At 53.6% G+C, this 12,491-nt stretch overlaps 1 protein-coding gene across 1 annotated transcript; it reads left to right on the forward strand.

Annotated features, from left to right (window-relative positions):
- Positions 1–62: 62 nt before the first annotated feature.
- TBATA (thymus, brain and testes associated) lies at positions 63–11,937 on the forward strand (the record flags this gene model as incomplete). Its single annotated transcript, XM_084245447.1, has 9 exons — positions 63–94; positions 1,312–1,547; positions 3,506–3,646; positions 4,722–4,801; positions 6,091–6,264; positions 8,148–8,229; positions 9,063–9,210; positions 10,723–10,775; positions 11,852–11,937. 9 exons carry the CDS (start codon positions 63–65, stop codon positions 11,935–11,937), a joined length of 1,032 nt encoding a protein of 343 aa, XP_084101573.1.
- Between the last annotated feature and the right edge of the window lie 554 nt (positions 11,938–12,491).

The raw sequence follows: 12,491 nt of genomic DNA on the forward strand, positions 1-12,491 counted from the left end.
CTTCCGCACTAGTATTAAGTGTAAAGGTCTTTATTCCATTAAACCCTAAAATGACTACGGAGATGACTGAATTGTCCCAGGATCCACAGATGAGGTAAGGTCCCATGTGCACATCCTGCTGGCCAAGGAAGTGGGGTAGGGGTGGGAAGGAAGACAAAGGTAGCCTGGGGAACTCAGCAGAGGAAAGACTCAGCAGTTTTTCCTCACCTTTCATTGTCACCAACCAGGCCCCCAGCAGGGTTCTCAAGCCTGAGTTAGCAGGGGTCACAGCCTGGGGAAAGGGAGGCCATGGTGGCAGGGGGCAGGGGCACTGATTTCTGGGAGTGGCTTCCTCTGTTACTTGCAGGGGATGAGGGAGGCTTCGAATTGCTACTTTCTGAGGTTTGCTTTATTTCTTTAAGTCCCAAGTCTCTTAGTGATGAATTGAAGATGGAACAGGAAACTCAGGTGCCTGATCAGCAGGATCCTCCCAGTGTCCCAGGGCGGAAAGTCTTACTTAGCGTATCCAAAGCCCATCTGTTCTCCTCCAATGAGACTCCTTTCCAGGGCCACAAGGAGAAGGAAATACAGACACCTAGCAGGCAGGTGGTACCACCAGGCCCCAAGTAAACGCAGCTGAGCTTGGATCTTTGCGGGCCGACCTTGACCTCTTCCTCTAGGGGAAAAAGGACAGCATACTCAGAGCAGGGCGGGCTGCAGGGTGGAGGCCAGAGAACCTGAGACGGCTTGTCTCCAGTGAAGCCAAGCCAGTAAGAGCTTGATGCTTCCCTGCGGCGTCACAGCCTGATATCTCTTCCAGGAGGTGCCCCCACAGGAAAGACTTGGTGGTGTAGTCTGGTTTGGTACCGGCTTTGACTGGGCCAAGACTGACCCAAGGGCATGGGGGGAGGTGACCACCTGTAGTTGACTTCTCCTGGGTTGCCAACAGTTTGGCTTGGGGGCAGGCCCTTGCTTGTGTCAGCCCATGTATATATATAATGGGTCTTTGCTCCATCCCAGGTGTTTGGATGAGTAGGTGGGTCTGTGATTTCTGTCTCTGGCTTTAGAGATGGTTTCTGGGGAGAAACTGGGATCCTGGGAGATCCCATCTGTGTTCTCTCAAATGGATCCTAGCTTCCTGCTAAGTAATTTTAGGAAGGTAGAAGGTTCTCTGGGGCCAGATTGTACCAATTTGGAAAGGACTCTTGGAGAGACCCAGCTTTGCGTGCCATGGGGTGGTATTGAGATACTAGAAAACAGGCACTGAGTTCTGAGCTCAGATGAGCACCACTATGGGGGTTCCATTACCTTCTTCTTGATCCTGTCTTTTAGTCCAAAGGCTGAGCTGAAGCCTGTGAAGAAGTGTGAGGACAAGCCAAGGCATCGAGGGAATGACGGGCCACAGAAAGAATTGGTGATCCCAGGGATCATGAAGTTTGAGCTGACCCAAGAGGCACCAAAGACCCCTAAAACCAAAACCCCAGGCGCCTATCGCTTTGGCCGTCTCAGTCACCACTCCTTCTTCTCCCGACACCACCCCCACCCCCAACGTGTGACCCACATCAAAGGTAGGGCTGAGGTAGGCCAAAACCTGGGTGGGGTGGGGGGTGGGGAGTGTTCTTGAAAACTGGAAAGGGGGGGAGGCCTCCTGCTTCCAGGCTGAGGTCCAGAGAGGATGGGGACTTGGTCAGGGTCACAGAGCTGTTTGGCCACTGCAGCACTTAGCCAAATCAAGACTTGCCTTGGGAGTTGGGAGGGGTGGGGAGCAGAATAAAAGCCTTAAGGGCAGACTGTGTGTGTGTGTGTGTGTGTGTGTGTAAAATATAGGATTTCCCTCCTTGCTGGATTCTCCCATTTTACAAATCAGACAAATGGATGACATTTTGCCCCAGCTGCTCTCTGTTCTCTAGCTTAGGCCATTTCATCCCTTCACCCATCCATCCATCAACCATTTATTGTATGTGAACAATAGTTCAGGTACTTTTTTAGGTCCTGGGGAATGACAGTGAATAAAACAGGCAGCCCCTGCCCTGATGGGGTTGAGAAAGTGGGGGAGGCCAGGAAAGAGACCAGGTACCAGAGTGAGTCTCAAGGCTGGAGAGGAGAGACTGACCAACAACAAGACATTTGAGCAAAGCACTAAAGGAAGAGGCATGAGCCACATGGATATCGGGAAGAATGTCCCAGGTAGAGAGACAACAAGCATACAGGCCGTGAGGCTAGAGCATCTGGGCACTGTTGCAGGAATAGTGGGGATTGGGGGGGAGAAAGGAGAGCATCAGAGAGTACATGGGCCCTGCAGCATTTGCCATGGAGTCGTCTTTCCAAGTCAAGTAGGAACCATTGGAAGGTTAAGAGCAAAGCAGTGACAGGAGCGACCTACTGCCCTCTGTGTGGACAGCCAGAAAGGCGGTAATGGAAATATTAGTGAATTTATTCCAGAGATATACAGAAGGTAAAGCCGGCAGGATTTGCTGGTCGATGAAAAATAAAGTATGAAGAAGAGAAATCAAGGCTGATGCCTAGCTTTTGGCCTGAGCAACTGCAGTTGCATTGACTGAGACAAATAAGCCTATGGAAGGAGCCAGTGGAAGGTGGGGAAGGGTCAGGAGTTTGGCTGGGACGTGGGAAACGAGAAGTGTGAGCTGCCTTTCAGACACCCAGGAGGAGGTGGAGAGTGGGCAGCTGGGTGTGGAGTTCGGGCAGAGGCAGGTGGGAGAGCCATTCAGAAGATGGTATTTGAGTGGACATGGCTGGAGAAGATCGTCCAGTATGTATGCACCGGAGATCCGTGCATCCAAGAGAGGAGAACCTGGGGACAGAACCCCAGTACCCCAAGGTGAGAGGTTACAGAGATGAGAAGGAAACAGCAGAGGAGAGGAGGAGGTGGCAGCGAGCTGGAGGGAACCCAAAAATTGAGGGGTCCTGGCACCAAAAGGGAAAGGGAGAGGAGGCGACCTTTCTGAGTCCAAACCAGGCTGCTCCTCCAGGCTTAACCCTCTAATAGGAATAGCACATCACACAGCCCTTCGCTCAGAAGGGCCCTCGTGTGCAAACTGCCTGCCACCACCTCCGAGCTGCCCTGCCCTGTGCCCTACACAGGCTGACAGGTGGCGTGAGGTTCATTGTAAGAGTCTAGTGAAATCTCACTCCCTGTGATCCGAGCCCTCTTATCACAGACTGTGTTTTAATGCCCCCAGCATGACCTCTGTGTGCTCATACCTGCATGTATTACCCCATCATGGAAAACGCAAAGGACTCAGAACTAGGGGCCCAAGGCGCCTGGTTCTTTTACCTCTGCCTAATTTACTGCGTGACCCTGAGCAAGTCCCTCCCGCCTCCATTCTGAGTGCCCCTGGGGTGGACCATGCTGGCTGCAGATTTCCTCCCAGCTCTGTGGATCTAAGGGCTGTGGGTACTGGGAGAAGGGGACGTTGGGGCTCTCCCTGTACACTAGCCTTGACTGGTCTCCCAGAGTTCTTGGGGTCCACCTGGGCCACCTTCTCACACCTCTAACCCTTCACAGATCTCACCGGGAAGCCTGTCTGTGTCGTCAGGGACGAGTTCTCTTTGGCAACCTTACCCCGCTATCTGATGGGGATGCCCACCATCTATGGCCCCATTGGTGACCCACAGTCCAATAAGGAACCCCAGCTTTCTTCTGGAGGTACTTGAACCATACACCTTCCCTATGGGCAGCCCTGCTTGGGGGGGTGCCTGAGAAGGAAAGGGCTATTGTTTTTAGGTCAGTGGCTTATGGTGGGGTCCTGCATTTTTCCCCTCATTTCCTTGGGCACCTGCATCTGCATTAGTTCTCTCCCTGCGCACCCCCGCCCAGGTGCTAACAAATGCACCCCTGCTTGTTTTTGAGTTTCTTCTGTACCAAGCAGAAGACAAGCAGATTTGGACAACAGTCTTGTGACTGACAGCTGTAGACGGGCATGATATTGGAAATATTTAGTAGCTTGTAGCCTCAGGTACCAGCTTATCATCTCATCAGCATAGAGCGTGCTGGAGCTGTGTGCCAGGGACCTCTGCTTTGGCAAGCCTTGCCCTTTCCATACTAGGGTGTGGGAAAGTGGGTAGGGTGGGGAGGAAGGGAGATCCTGGGGGGCAGGACAGTCCTGTGCATGCACAGGTTTGGAAGATGTGCTGTAGTGCTCCTTAATAACCACTCCAGCAGTAGTTCGGTATTTAGTAACAGCACTTTTCCTGAATCTCAGTCCAGCTTCAGAGCCCTAAAAGAGGCAACGCTATAATGAACAATATACAACCTGGTACAGTCTCCAAATAAACCCCAGGCCTTGCACATCGAGCCCTTCCAGCACTCACCACACCCACGCACTCCCAGCCAATGAAATATTCCTGCTCCATCTCTCAAGGACCCTGCCTCTCCTTCTCTCTTTAAGATGTAGGGTGGGCATAGGTTCCATCCCCTGGCCAGCCAGGGAGCAACCCACATGGCGCAGCAGACCTCTCCTGTCTCACCCGCTGCTCCCCTCAGCAGTGTATTTCAGTCAGTCTGCCTGTTCTGTTTTCCACTCTGTCTCTGGTGAATCCTCTCACCCCACACACCTCTGGCCTGTACCCCAGTTCTTGTATGCATAAATAATACTTTTTTAAAAAAAGATGTAGGGTACAAAGCTGGGGAGGGGAGCAGGCCTCCCAACACCCTGCACCACAGGGAGGGCAATGGGGAGAACCCAGATGTGGGCCAGCGGGATCTTGTTCCCTCCTCCCAGAGGCGTGGAAGAAGGAGTTGAAGGACCTGGCCTCCCGGGTGGCCATCTTCACCAAGGAGAATGAGCTGAAGGACAAGGAGGTGGGTGCTGAACAGAGGAGCTGCCTGGGAAGAGAGGAAATGGATCCATCTCCTGTCCCAAATCCTTCCGAGTCAGTGGGACCTAATCAGTCCTAGAGCACAGGGTCATATGAGGCGCTGTTGGCACGGGAGGAGGGGCCCGGGAACACTTAAGGGAGAGGGTTGCAGTGAGGGCTCAGGAGGAGAGCATGTTCCTAGGGGAGACATCCCAAAAAGAGTGGGAGGTCAGCTAGTGGAAGGGGCGGCGCTCCCAGTAGAGGCGTGCAGCCCGAATCTCAGGGGCTGAAAAGTGCAGGACAGCTTGAGATGGGGGGTGAGTGGGCAGGCGGCGGGCATTGGTTGGAGAAAAGGTGAGAGGGGACCAACTTTGAATGTGGGAAGAGGAGCTTGTGTTTCCCTCTGAACTTAGTATCTGTTCTCATAAGGAGTGGAGAATCACTGACTCAAGCAGGGTGGGGATGATCGCATGGGGCCTTTTGCTGATAACCCAGTAAAAATAGTTGGGAGGCAGCCTGCAGGGAGTTGGAATTGGTCCTGGGACAGGCCCAGCACTGTGTGGCTGAGTAGGGTCCTGGCCCTGCCTGAGCAGCAGAGTGCTCACCCCTGCTCGGCAGCTGATTCCCTGCAGAGCTCAGCTTAGCTGCCTGGACCTCAGTTTTCTTATCTTTAAAATGGGCGGAAGGATACTTACTACCAGTCTTAACTGGAATTGCAGGGGCTGGGGACCCCAGGTCTCGTGTCCACAGTCCTGGTTTGGGAGGGTTTCCCAGGGCAAAGAAAAGATGCCAAGCTGTGGGGGATAAAACTGGGGGCAGCTGAACTACGAATTAAAATATGTGGGGGTCCTGACACAGGATATTGTTTGCAAATCCCTGAGGGACTGGGGGAAGGGGAGGGGCAGCAGGGCGTGTCTGCCTAAGAGGAAGCATGAAGACCACCCAAGGAGCACTAGAACAGCCAAATGCAATGAAATTTCAGGAGAAAGAGGGAGACGATAGAACGATGAACTGGGGAGAGGGTCTAGGATGGGGTGGGGTGGGGCTGGTCTAGTCAACGTTCTGGATCCTCGCAATGTTTTGATGCTGGGATTCCAGGAGAAGAGGCAGTGATGGGCGTCCTAGGGTGTGACCCACCACCCCTCCCTTCCCCTCTCCTCCCCTCTCCTCCCCTCCCCTCCCCTCCCTTCCTTTTCCCTCCCCTGCCTTTCCTCTCCTCACCTCTCCTCCCTTGTGTCTGTCTCTGCCTGTCTCTCTCTCTCTGCCTAGAGTGTCAGGACACTTACGTCCCAGCAGAAGGAAGAGCCCCAGCGGAAACAGGGGGCAAAGTACTCAGCTGAGACAGGGAGGCTCATCCCCACTTCCACCAGAGCCATAGGCCGCCACGCCTCCCGCCAGGGTCGAAGGAACTATGCTTCAGGCAAGGACAGAGGAGTCCAGACCATCCTGCAGGATCAGGAGCTGTTGGTAAGGCCCAGGGAAGGCCGACGGCAGGCCCAGCAGAGGCCCCGGTCTGAGGACGACCAGGTGGTACCTGCCCCCAGGCCCGTAGCAATCCCCACTAGGATTCTTCAGACTGCTTTTAAGTATGGCCTCTCCCAGGGGTGCTTGCATCTGATCTGAACACTCCAGACCTAGGAGCCAGGACTCTGGGTTCCAGTCTCCTGCTGCCTCCAGGTTTCTGTTAAGCTTTCCCTCCCTGTCAAGTCCTTCCCTCTCAGGGCCTTAGTTCCAGGATCTATCCAAATTGGGAGCATGAACAAGTCATCATGAAGGTCTGCTCGAGCTATGGCATTTGATGAGCTAATGAAGGCAGCTACAATAGTGGAATGACAAGCATGGAGATGAAGGTCCTGCCCACTGTGTCCTCAAAGCACTCCCGGGGACCTGTGCCCCGCAGCCTGGTCTCCTCATACTCCGAAAGGGTCTGGTCTATGCTATGGCAAAGCAAAAAGACCACCTTTTCCACATTCAAGTTTCCCCTTCCCGGCCTGAGATGAGTCCATGTCTTCTTCAGTGGGTTACGGCACTGAGGTCCCTACTGAGATATCCGTGTCCTCCAGGGAAGGCAGACACTGAGACAGCATCTGGGCACCTTCCCTGTGATCAGCATTTTCAAGCCTGTGCTCCCTTTGGAGTCCAGGGAAGTGAATAGAATAGACAGGGCCTGAGATCCTCATGGCACAATGGGGAGGCTGAGGCCCTGCCAGGTGACATTCTGTGGCCCAGGTCCCCAGAGGGAGCAGCAGAGCTGGGACTAGAACACAGTACTTTCTCCACCTTAGGGCGGCCTCACCTTGCCTGGAATTAGGTTCTCGGGTCCCGTGGGGAGGGGGCACAGGGCAGGTAAGTTGGATTGGGAGAATGGAGAAGGGCTCAGGGATAGACAGGGGAGGGGGTCACTGCAGTGAGTATATACATGGGGGTGAGGGTGGGTGCCCAAGTGGCATAAGCCTGGGGAGCAGCCTGCCCAGTTTCCACTCTGCCAAGGATGCAGAGACTTGAGGGGACTGACAAGCCCCTTCAAGTCCTGGGAAGAATAACCTGCCAAGCACTGAGGGGTTCCCACTTTCCTAGGACTCCAGGGGCTACACCTCCCACCACGGCTGCCAACCTCAGCCCACCGTAGCCATGGCCGCCGCCTGCAACCCTGCGTAGGGATCTCCCATAGCCCATCCGAGACAGAGCTGGATCTTTCTTTTTTTGACTGGAGAATGAAGGGGGGGAAAAGTCCAGAAGTAACAAAGATGCCAAAGGCTGAGAAAGCTGGGAGCGAAGTGTACGAGTTGCTCTGCAAGAAGGAGCCCCCAGCTGGGCGGTTTGCAGTACCAGCCAGGCCTGACCTTCAGGCTACCCCCTGGGATCACCTCACCTCTTTTCTAATGTCTCCAGACTCTGGGAGCTCCAGGGTGGGGAGGAAGCCCGTGGGGTCCCTGAAGCTCCCACACCAAGGACCCAGGGATTCAAGACTCGGTGCGTCTCCAAGCAACTGATTGGCCAGCTCTGACTTTGCCTTCCCAGTGAAGGAATTGGGGTACAACCCTTCCAAGTGGGGTGAGGGGCCCACCTATATGATTCTGAGGCTTAGTTCTGCCACAATTTCCCTGTGAGTCATCCTCTCATGGTCTTGAATTCCTCATCTGTCCAGTGAGGAGCTTCCTCCAGAGTTCTCTGGAGAGAAGGTCCCCTGTAAAGTGTAAAGAACCATGGAGAGAGGGGGACCATGGGCCACCGTGGGGACCAATGTGGCCAAGCAGAGGCTGTGGGAGGCCACTCGGGAGGGCGGAGAGGGTCTGTGCTGCGGCTGGAAGGTACCATCCGGGCACGCTGACCAGGCCCTCTGCCCACAGGTCTTGGAGCTCCTGTGTCAGATCTTACAGACAGACTCCTTGAGTTCTATCCAGTTCTGGCTACTCTACGCTCCACCAAAGGGTGAGAACACAGCCACCCTGGGGTGCCTGGGTCCTTTTCTCACTGGAGATGGCTGAGAGAGGGCCTCCTCCTCTATCTCTGCCAATATGGATGTTACCTGGCTCCCACCCCAGGGCCCTCCACCTGGGATTCTTCTCCTTTCTCCTTTTGGGAGTCCCAAACTAACCTTTTCCAGCCGGGCAATCACACCGCTTCCTCCTCTCCATGCCACAAAAAGACTTACATGAGGAGGACCCCTCCTTCACACTAACTGCACGCAGGCCCCAGCACCCAGGAGGAAAAAATCCAAAGACTATACTCAGCAGACTCAGTCCTCACCCAGCACTGTGGGAAATGCACACATAGATACAAAACACACACAGACACACACACATGTATATGCACATGAACACACATGGACACACACGCAGACATGGGACAGTGCGTGTGTCTAAGTGGGAGGGTGAGGAGTGATGAGGGCCGGAGAGCTGGAGAAGGCTTCCCAGAGGGGAAAGCCAGGGGAGAAGGGAAGAGAAGGGAGGAGAGAAGCTTTCCAGGGTGGGTGGGGAGTGAGTGAGTGGGAGCAGTGGGCCAGAAGGTGTTAAGAACAGGGTGCACAGGTGCTTGTATAGCAAGAGTGAGGAGCAGAAGCACTGGATGCTCTGTACACACAGGCCAGGAGGGAAGTAAGGCCCTTCTTACCAACTACAGGGACCTGTGCCAGCTGGTTAGAGAAAGCTGTCCTGGGCCAGGGTTGGCGGGAAGCCCTGACCCCTGCTTCTTGCCTGTTTCATCTAGGGAGGGGATGGGGGCCTTGGTCTTGCCGCTGAGGACTTGTCCTGGCTGTCTTACAGAGAAAGACCTAGCACTGGGGCTCCTGCAGACAGCGGTGGCTCAGCTCCTACCCGAGCCATTACTTTCCATACCAGCAGAAAAACTGCTCGACCAACTCCAAGAAGTACAAGAATTACAAGAGAAACAACCACCACCACCACCCTCCAGGTGCGCTTGATCGCCTTCATCTGCCCTTCTGTATCCAGAACTGCCCCCTCATGTTCAGCCACCTGTCCTCCCAGGTGAGGTCAGTGGGTCCAGAGAAGTGAGCCTGGTGCTAGCCACAGCCTGAGCTGGCTGAGCTGGCCCCAAGGAAGAGGCCCAGCCCCTTGCAGGGGACCTTCCACTTCTGCCTGTACTCTCTGAAGGTCGCTTTGCAAACCAGACCAGACTGCTGGTTGTGGGAATGCGGCAGGAGCTGTCTCTTGTAGCCAAGAGACCATCCGGGTCTGAATTACCCCATCTAGTCCTCCAGAAGCTCCTGGTCTTTGGGAAGACAAAAATAGGGGTGAAATGCTAAAACGGGGAGGCAGAAGGACCTTTCTGTCAGCATTAAGTCTGATGGAGAAAGAGAAAGGGTTCAGGAAGGCCCCACAAAGCAGGTGAGTAGGACTTGGATGTTAGCAATGGAACCAGAAATATTGAACACCAGGTACTGTATATCTTTCTGGTCCACAACCACTCACAGAAGCAGTATGATCTCCATTTTACAGATGACAAAACTGAGGCTCAGGAAAAGTTGAATGACTACTCACAGTTACCCTGTTGGTCAGCAGGAGAGCCATGCCCAGCAGCACTCAGATTTAACAGAGCTCTTATTAAAAATGCAGAATCCTAGAGATTCAAACCCAGCAGGGTGGGAGTGAACATAGAGAATGTGTAGTTTTAATAATCACCTAGGTATTTCTGATAGACTTGTGGAACTCTGCAGGGTTGGATAGGATTTGAAGTTGAAGAGAGGGGGTAGGGAAATTCAGAAAAGGAGGTTGGCTGTGTGCATACTCTAGGGAATGTTGAGTTTGGGATGGTTGGAATATGGGTGGGTTTGATGAGAAGGGACTGGGTGCTCAGACTTGAAGGTTTGATTTCATGCTCTCGTCTTGAATTTGGTTTTCTTTTCCATTTGGAGAGACCAGGGGAGACTCACGAGGAAGGCAGACCCCACTGTGAGCTTGGGCAAGCCACCTCCCACCTGTGAACCTCAGTTTCACCTTCCCAAAACCCCTCTCCCAGAGTTGGAGACAGGAAAAATGATACTGGCTGCAGAGAAGGGCTTGCTGAAGTAGAAAGCTGATACAAGTTGGAAGAGCGTTATTCGTGCGTGTAAGACTTTCCCTAGGGCAGCAGAGGTCCTGGTCTCCACTTAAACAAGCAGGCTTCCTATTTTGGAGGAAGTAGCAGGCAGGTGAGGGTCTGGGGCAGGCAGGTCCAGGGACCTCCCTACAGCAACTGGGACAGCAAGGCCTTGGTTCCCTGTGGCTGCAGCAGGCAATGGAGTTACAGTTGCCAGGGTCCTGGCTGGGGCTGTGCCAGCCAGGAAAGAGACTTGCTGGCTCTCCAGGAAGGGTGATAACCTGCCTCTCCCAAGAGTGCCTTCCCTCCACTCCCTGCCTATCCTGCTATTCCGCTGTCATGTGCTCCAGCCTGACCTTCCCAGCCTCTTGTTTGTGTTGGTTATAGTCAATCCCTGAAGAAGATGAAGTCACCACCGGTACCAAAAAGCGAGAAACCAGGTAAGTCCACGCAGCAGGTCATGCTGGGGGCACCAAGGCTCATCCAGATTGGACTTCTCGAGGGATTCAAGTCACCCTAGAAATGGGTCTCTGCCCAAGAAAGTCTGGTTTCATCTGTCCACCCATCCTTCCACCCACCCATCCATCCATCCATCCATCCACTCACTCATTCACCCCACACATGCTTTTTTAGCAGTTGTATGTTAGGCTCTGGGCATCTGAGGGAAAATTCAGACAATCCCAGCTGTGGAGGAGCTTGTATGAAGAACTTACATCTAGTGAGGAGTAGTGCAGACAATAAATAAAAACATCTGAGAGGCATAAGTGCCTTCAAGCAGGTGATATGAGAAATAGCAATAAAAAAACAGACAGTAGGAACTACCAGCAGGTGGGAAGAGGACTCCAGGAGCCGAGTGACAGCAAGGCCCCAGGCCTACACAGGTCTGGAGAGAAACTAGAAGGAGGGCAGCCCCTCTTCCCCCGCTGTGCTGGTGAAAGAGCAAGTAGGCCAGGATGGGGACTGGGGTACTCATGGTTTGGGGAAAGTAGTAAGAAATGAGATGAGGCAGGTGGCCTGTGACAAAGGCCAGGATATGGTTCTTACACTGTGTCTGGGGTGCACTGAAGGGCTTATAAGCAGAATGTGGGGGACCCCTATGGCCCCTGTGTGAAGACACACTGTTACGGGACAGGAGGACATAGGGGAGATGGGGGGAGGCTGTTGTATGAAGCCAGTGCCTGAGACCAGGTCAGGGGTCGGGGGTTGAGGTGAGAGAAGAGGACAGATATTCTGGGGGTATGTTATTCTCCCCCAGACTAGACCTAAGTGCCTGACTGAGTGTCTAACACGAGGGCACTGCATAGACATTTGTTACCTGGGTGTAGAAAGGACAGAGAGTGGTGGTGAAGATCAGAGATGGGAGTTCACCCCTCTCCGGTTACCAGCAGAGCCAGGGCCAGACTGAGCTTGAAAAGGCTCACCCATACCAGCTCAGGGCCTGCGGAGGCATGGGGTACTCCCGGGGAGGGGCCCAGGCGCCCTCATCCTCTCCTGTCTGCTGTCTTCCTTTTTTCAGAATATATTGGGAAAGCGCAAGTTCTCCAGGTGCATTCAAGCGAGAACACAGAGGAGAAAGTGTTGACGCCCAAAGCAGAGGGCTGAAGACTTTTAAGCAAGTGGAGCACTTTGCTACAACGATGAATTGGGCTTCAGGGTTATCCCGATCTCGACAAAAACAATACCGCATTGCCTATCACGTAGAGCCGATTAAAATACAGTCTCCTCTTTGAGAGGCCAGTTCCACTTTCCTATCTGCAACAGCTATGTGCTTGGGGTCATTTATTCCAAGAGAGGGGATGAGATGTTCTGAACGATCCCCATTCATTTGAAGAGAATCCAAATCCCACTGTTCATGTGCAGTTGACCTGCTTCTTTTATGCTCCAGAGAACTGAAGGGTGGATGGTAGCTGGGGCAGCCTGAGAAAGGGGTTCTGCACTCCTTGGGCCCAGACACAAGAGTTCTGGTTATAGATGAGGTTGGGAACTCAAAGCTTCCTCAGGAAAATCATCAATCTTCAATCACCAATTACTGAGCCCTAGCCCCCCCGCCACCCCACTCCCACTGACTTAGGTAGCAGGGATGATGAACACTATGAGCTGTTCTGCATCCATTACCTGAGGTGCTGATTTCATGCTCCTAAGAGTGCTATAAGGTA

The sequence above is a fragment of the Talpa europaea genome (genome assembly GCF_964194135.1).
Source record: "Talpa europaea genome assembly, chromosome: 10".
NCBI classification, from domain to species: domain Eukaryota; kingdom Metazoa; phylum Chordata; class Mammalia; order Eulipotyphla; family Talpidae; genus Talpa; species Talpa europaea.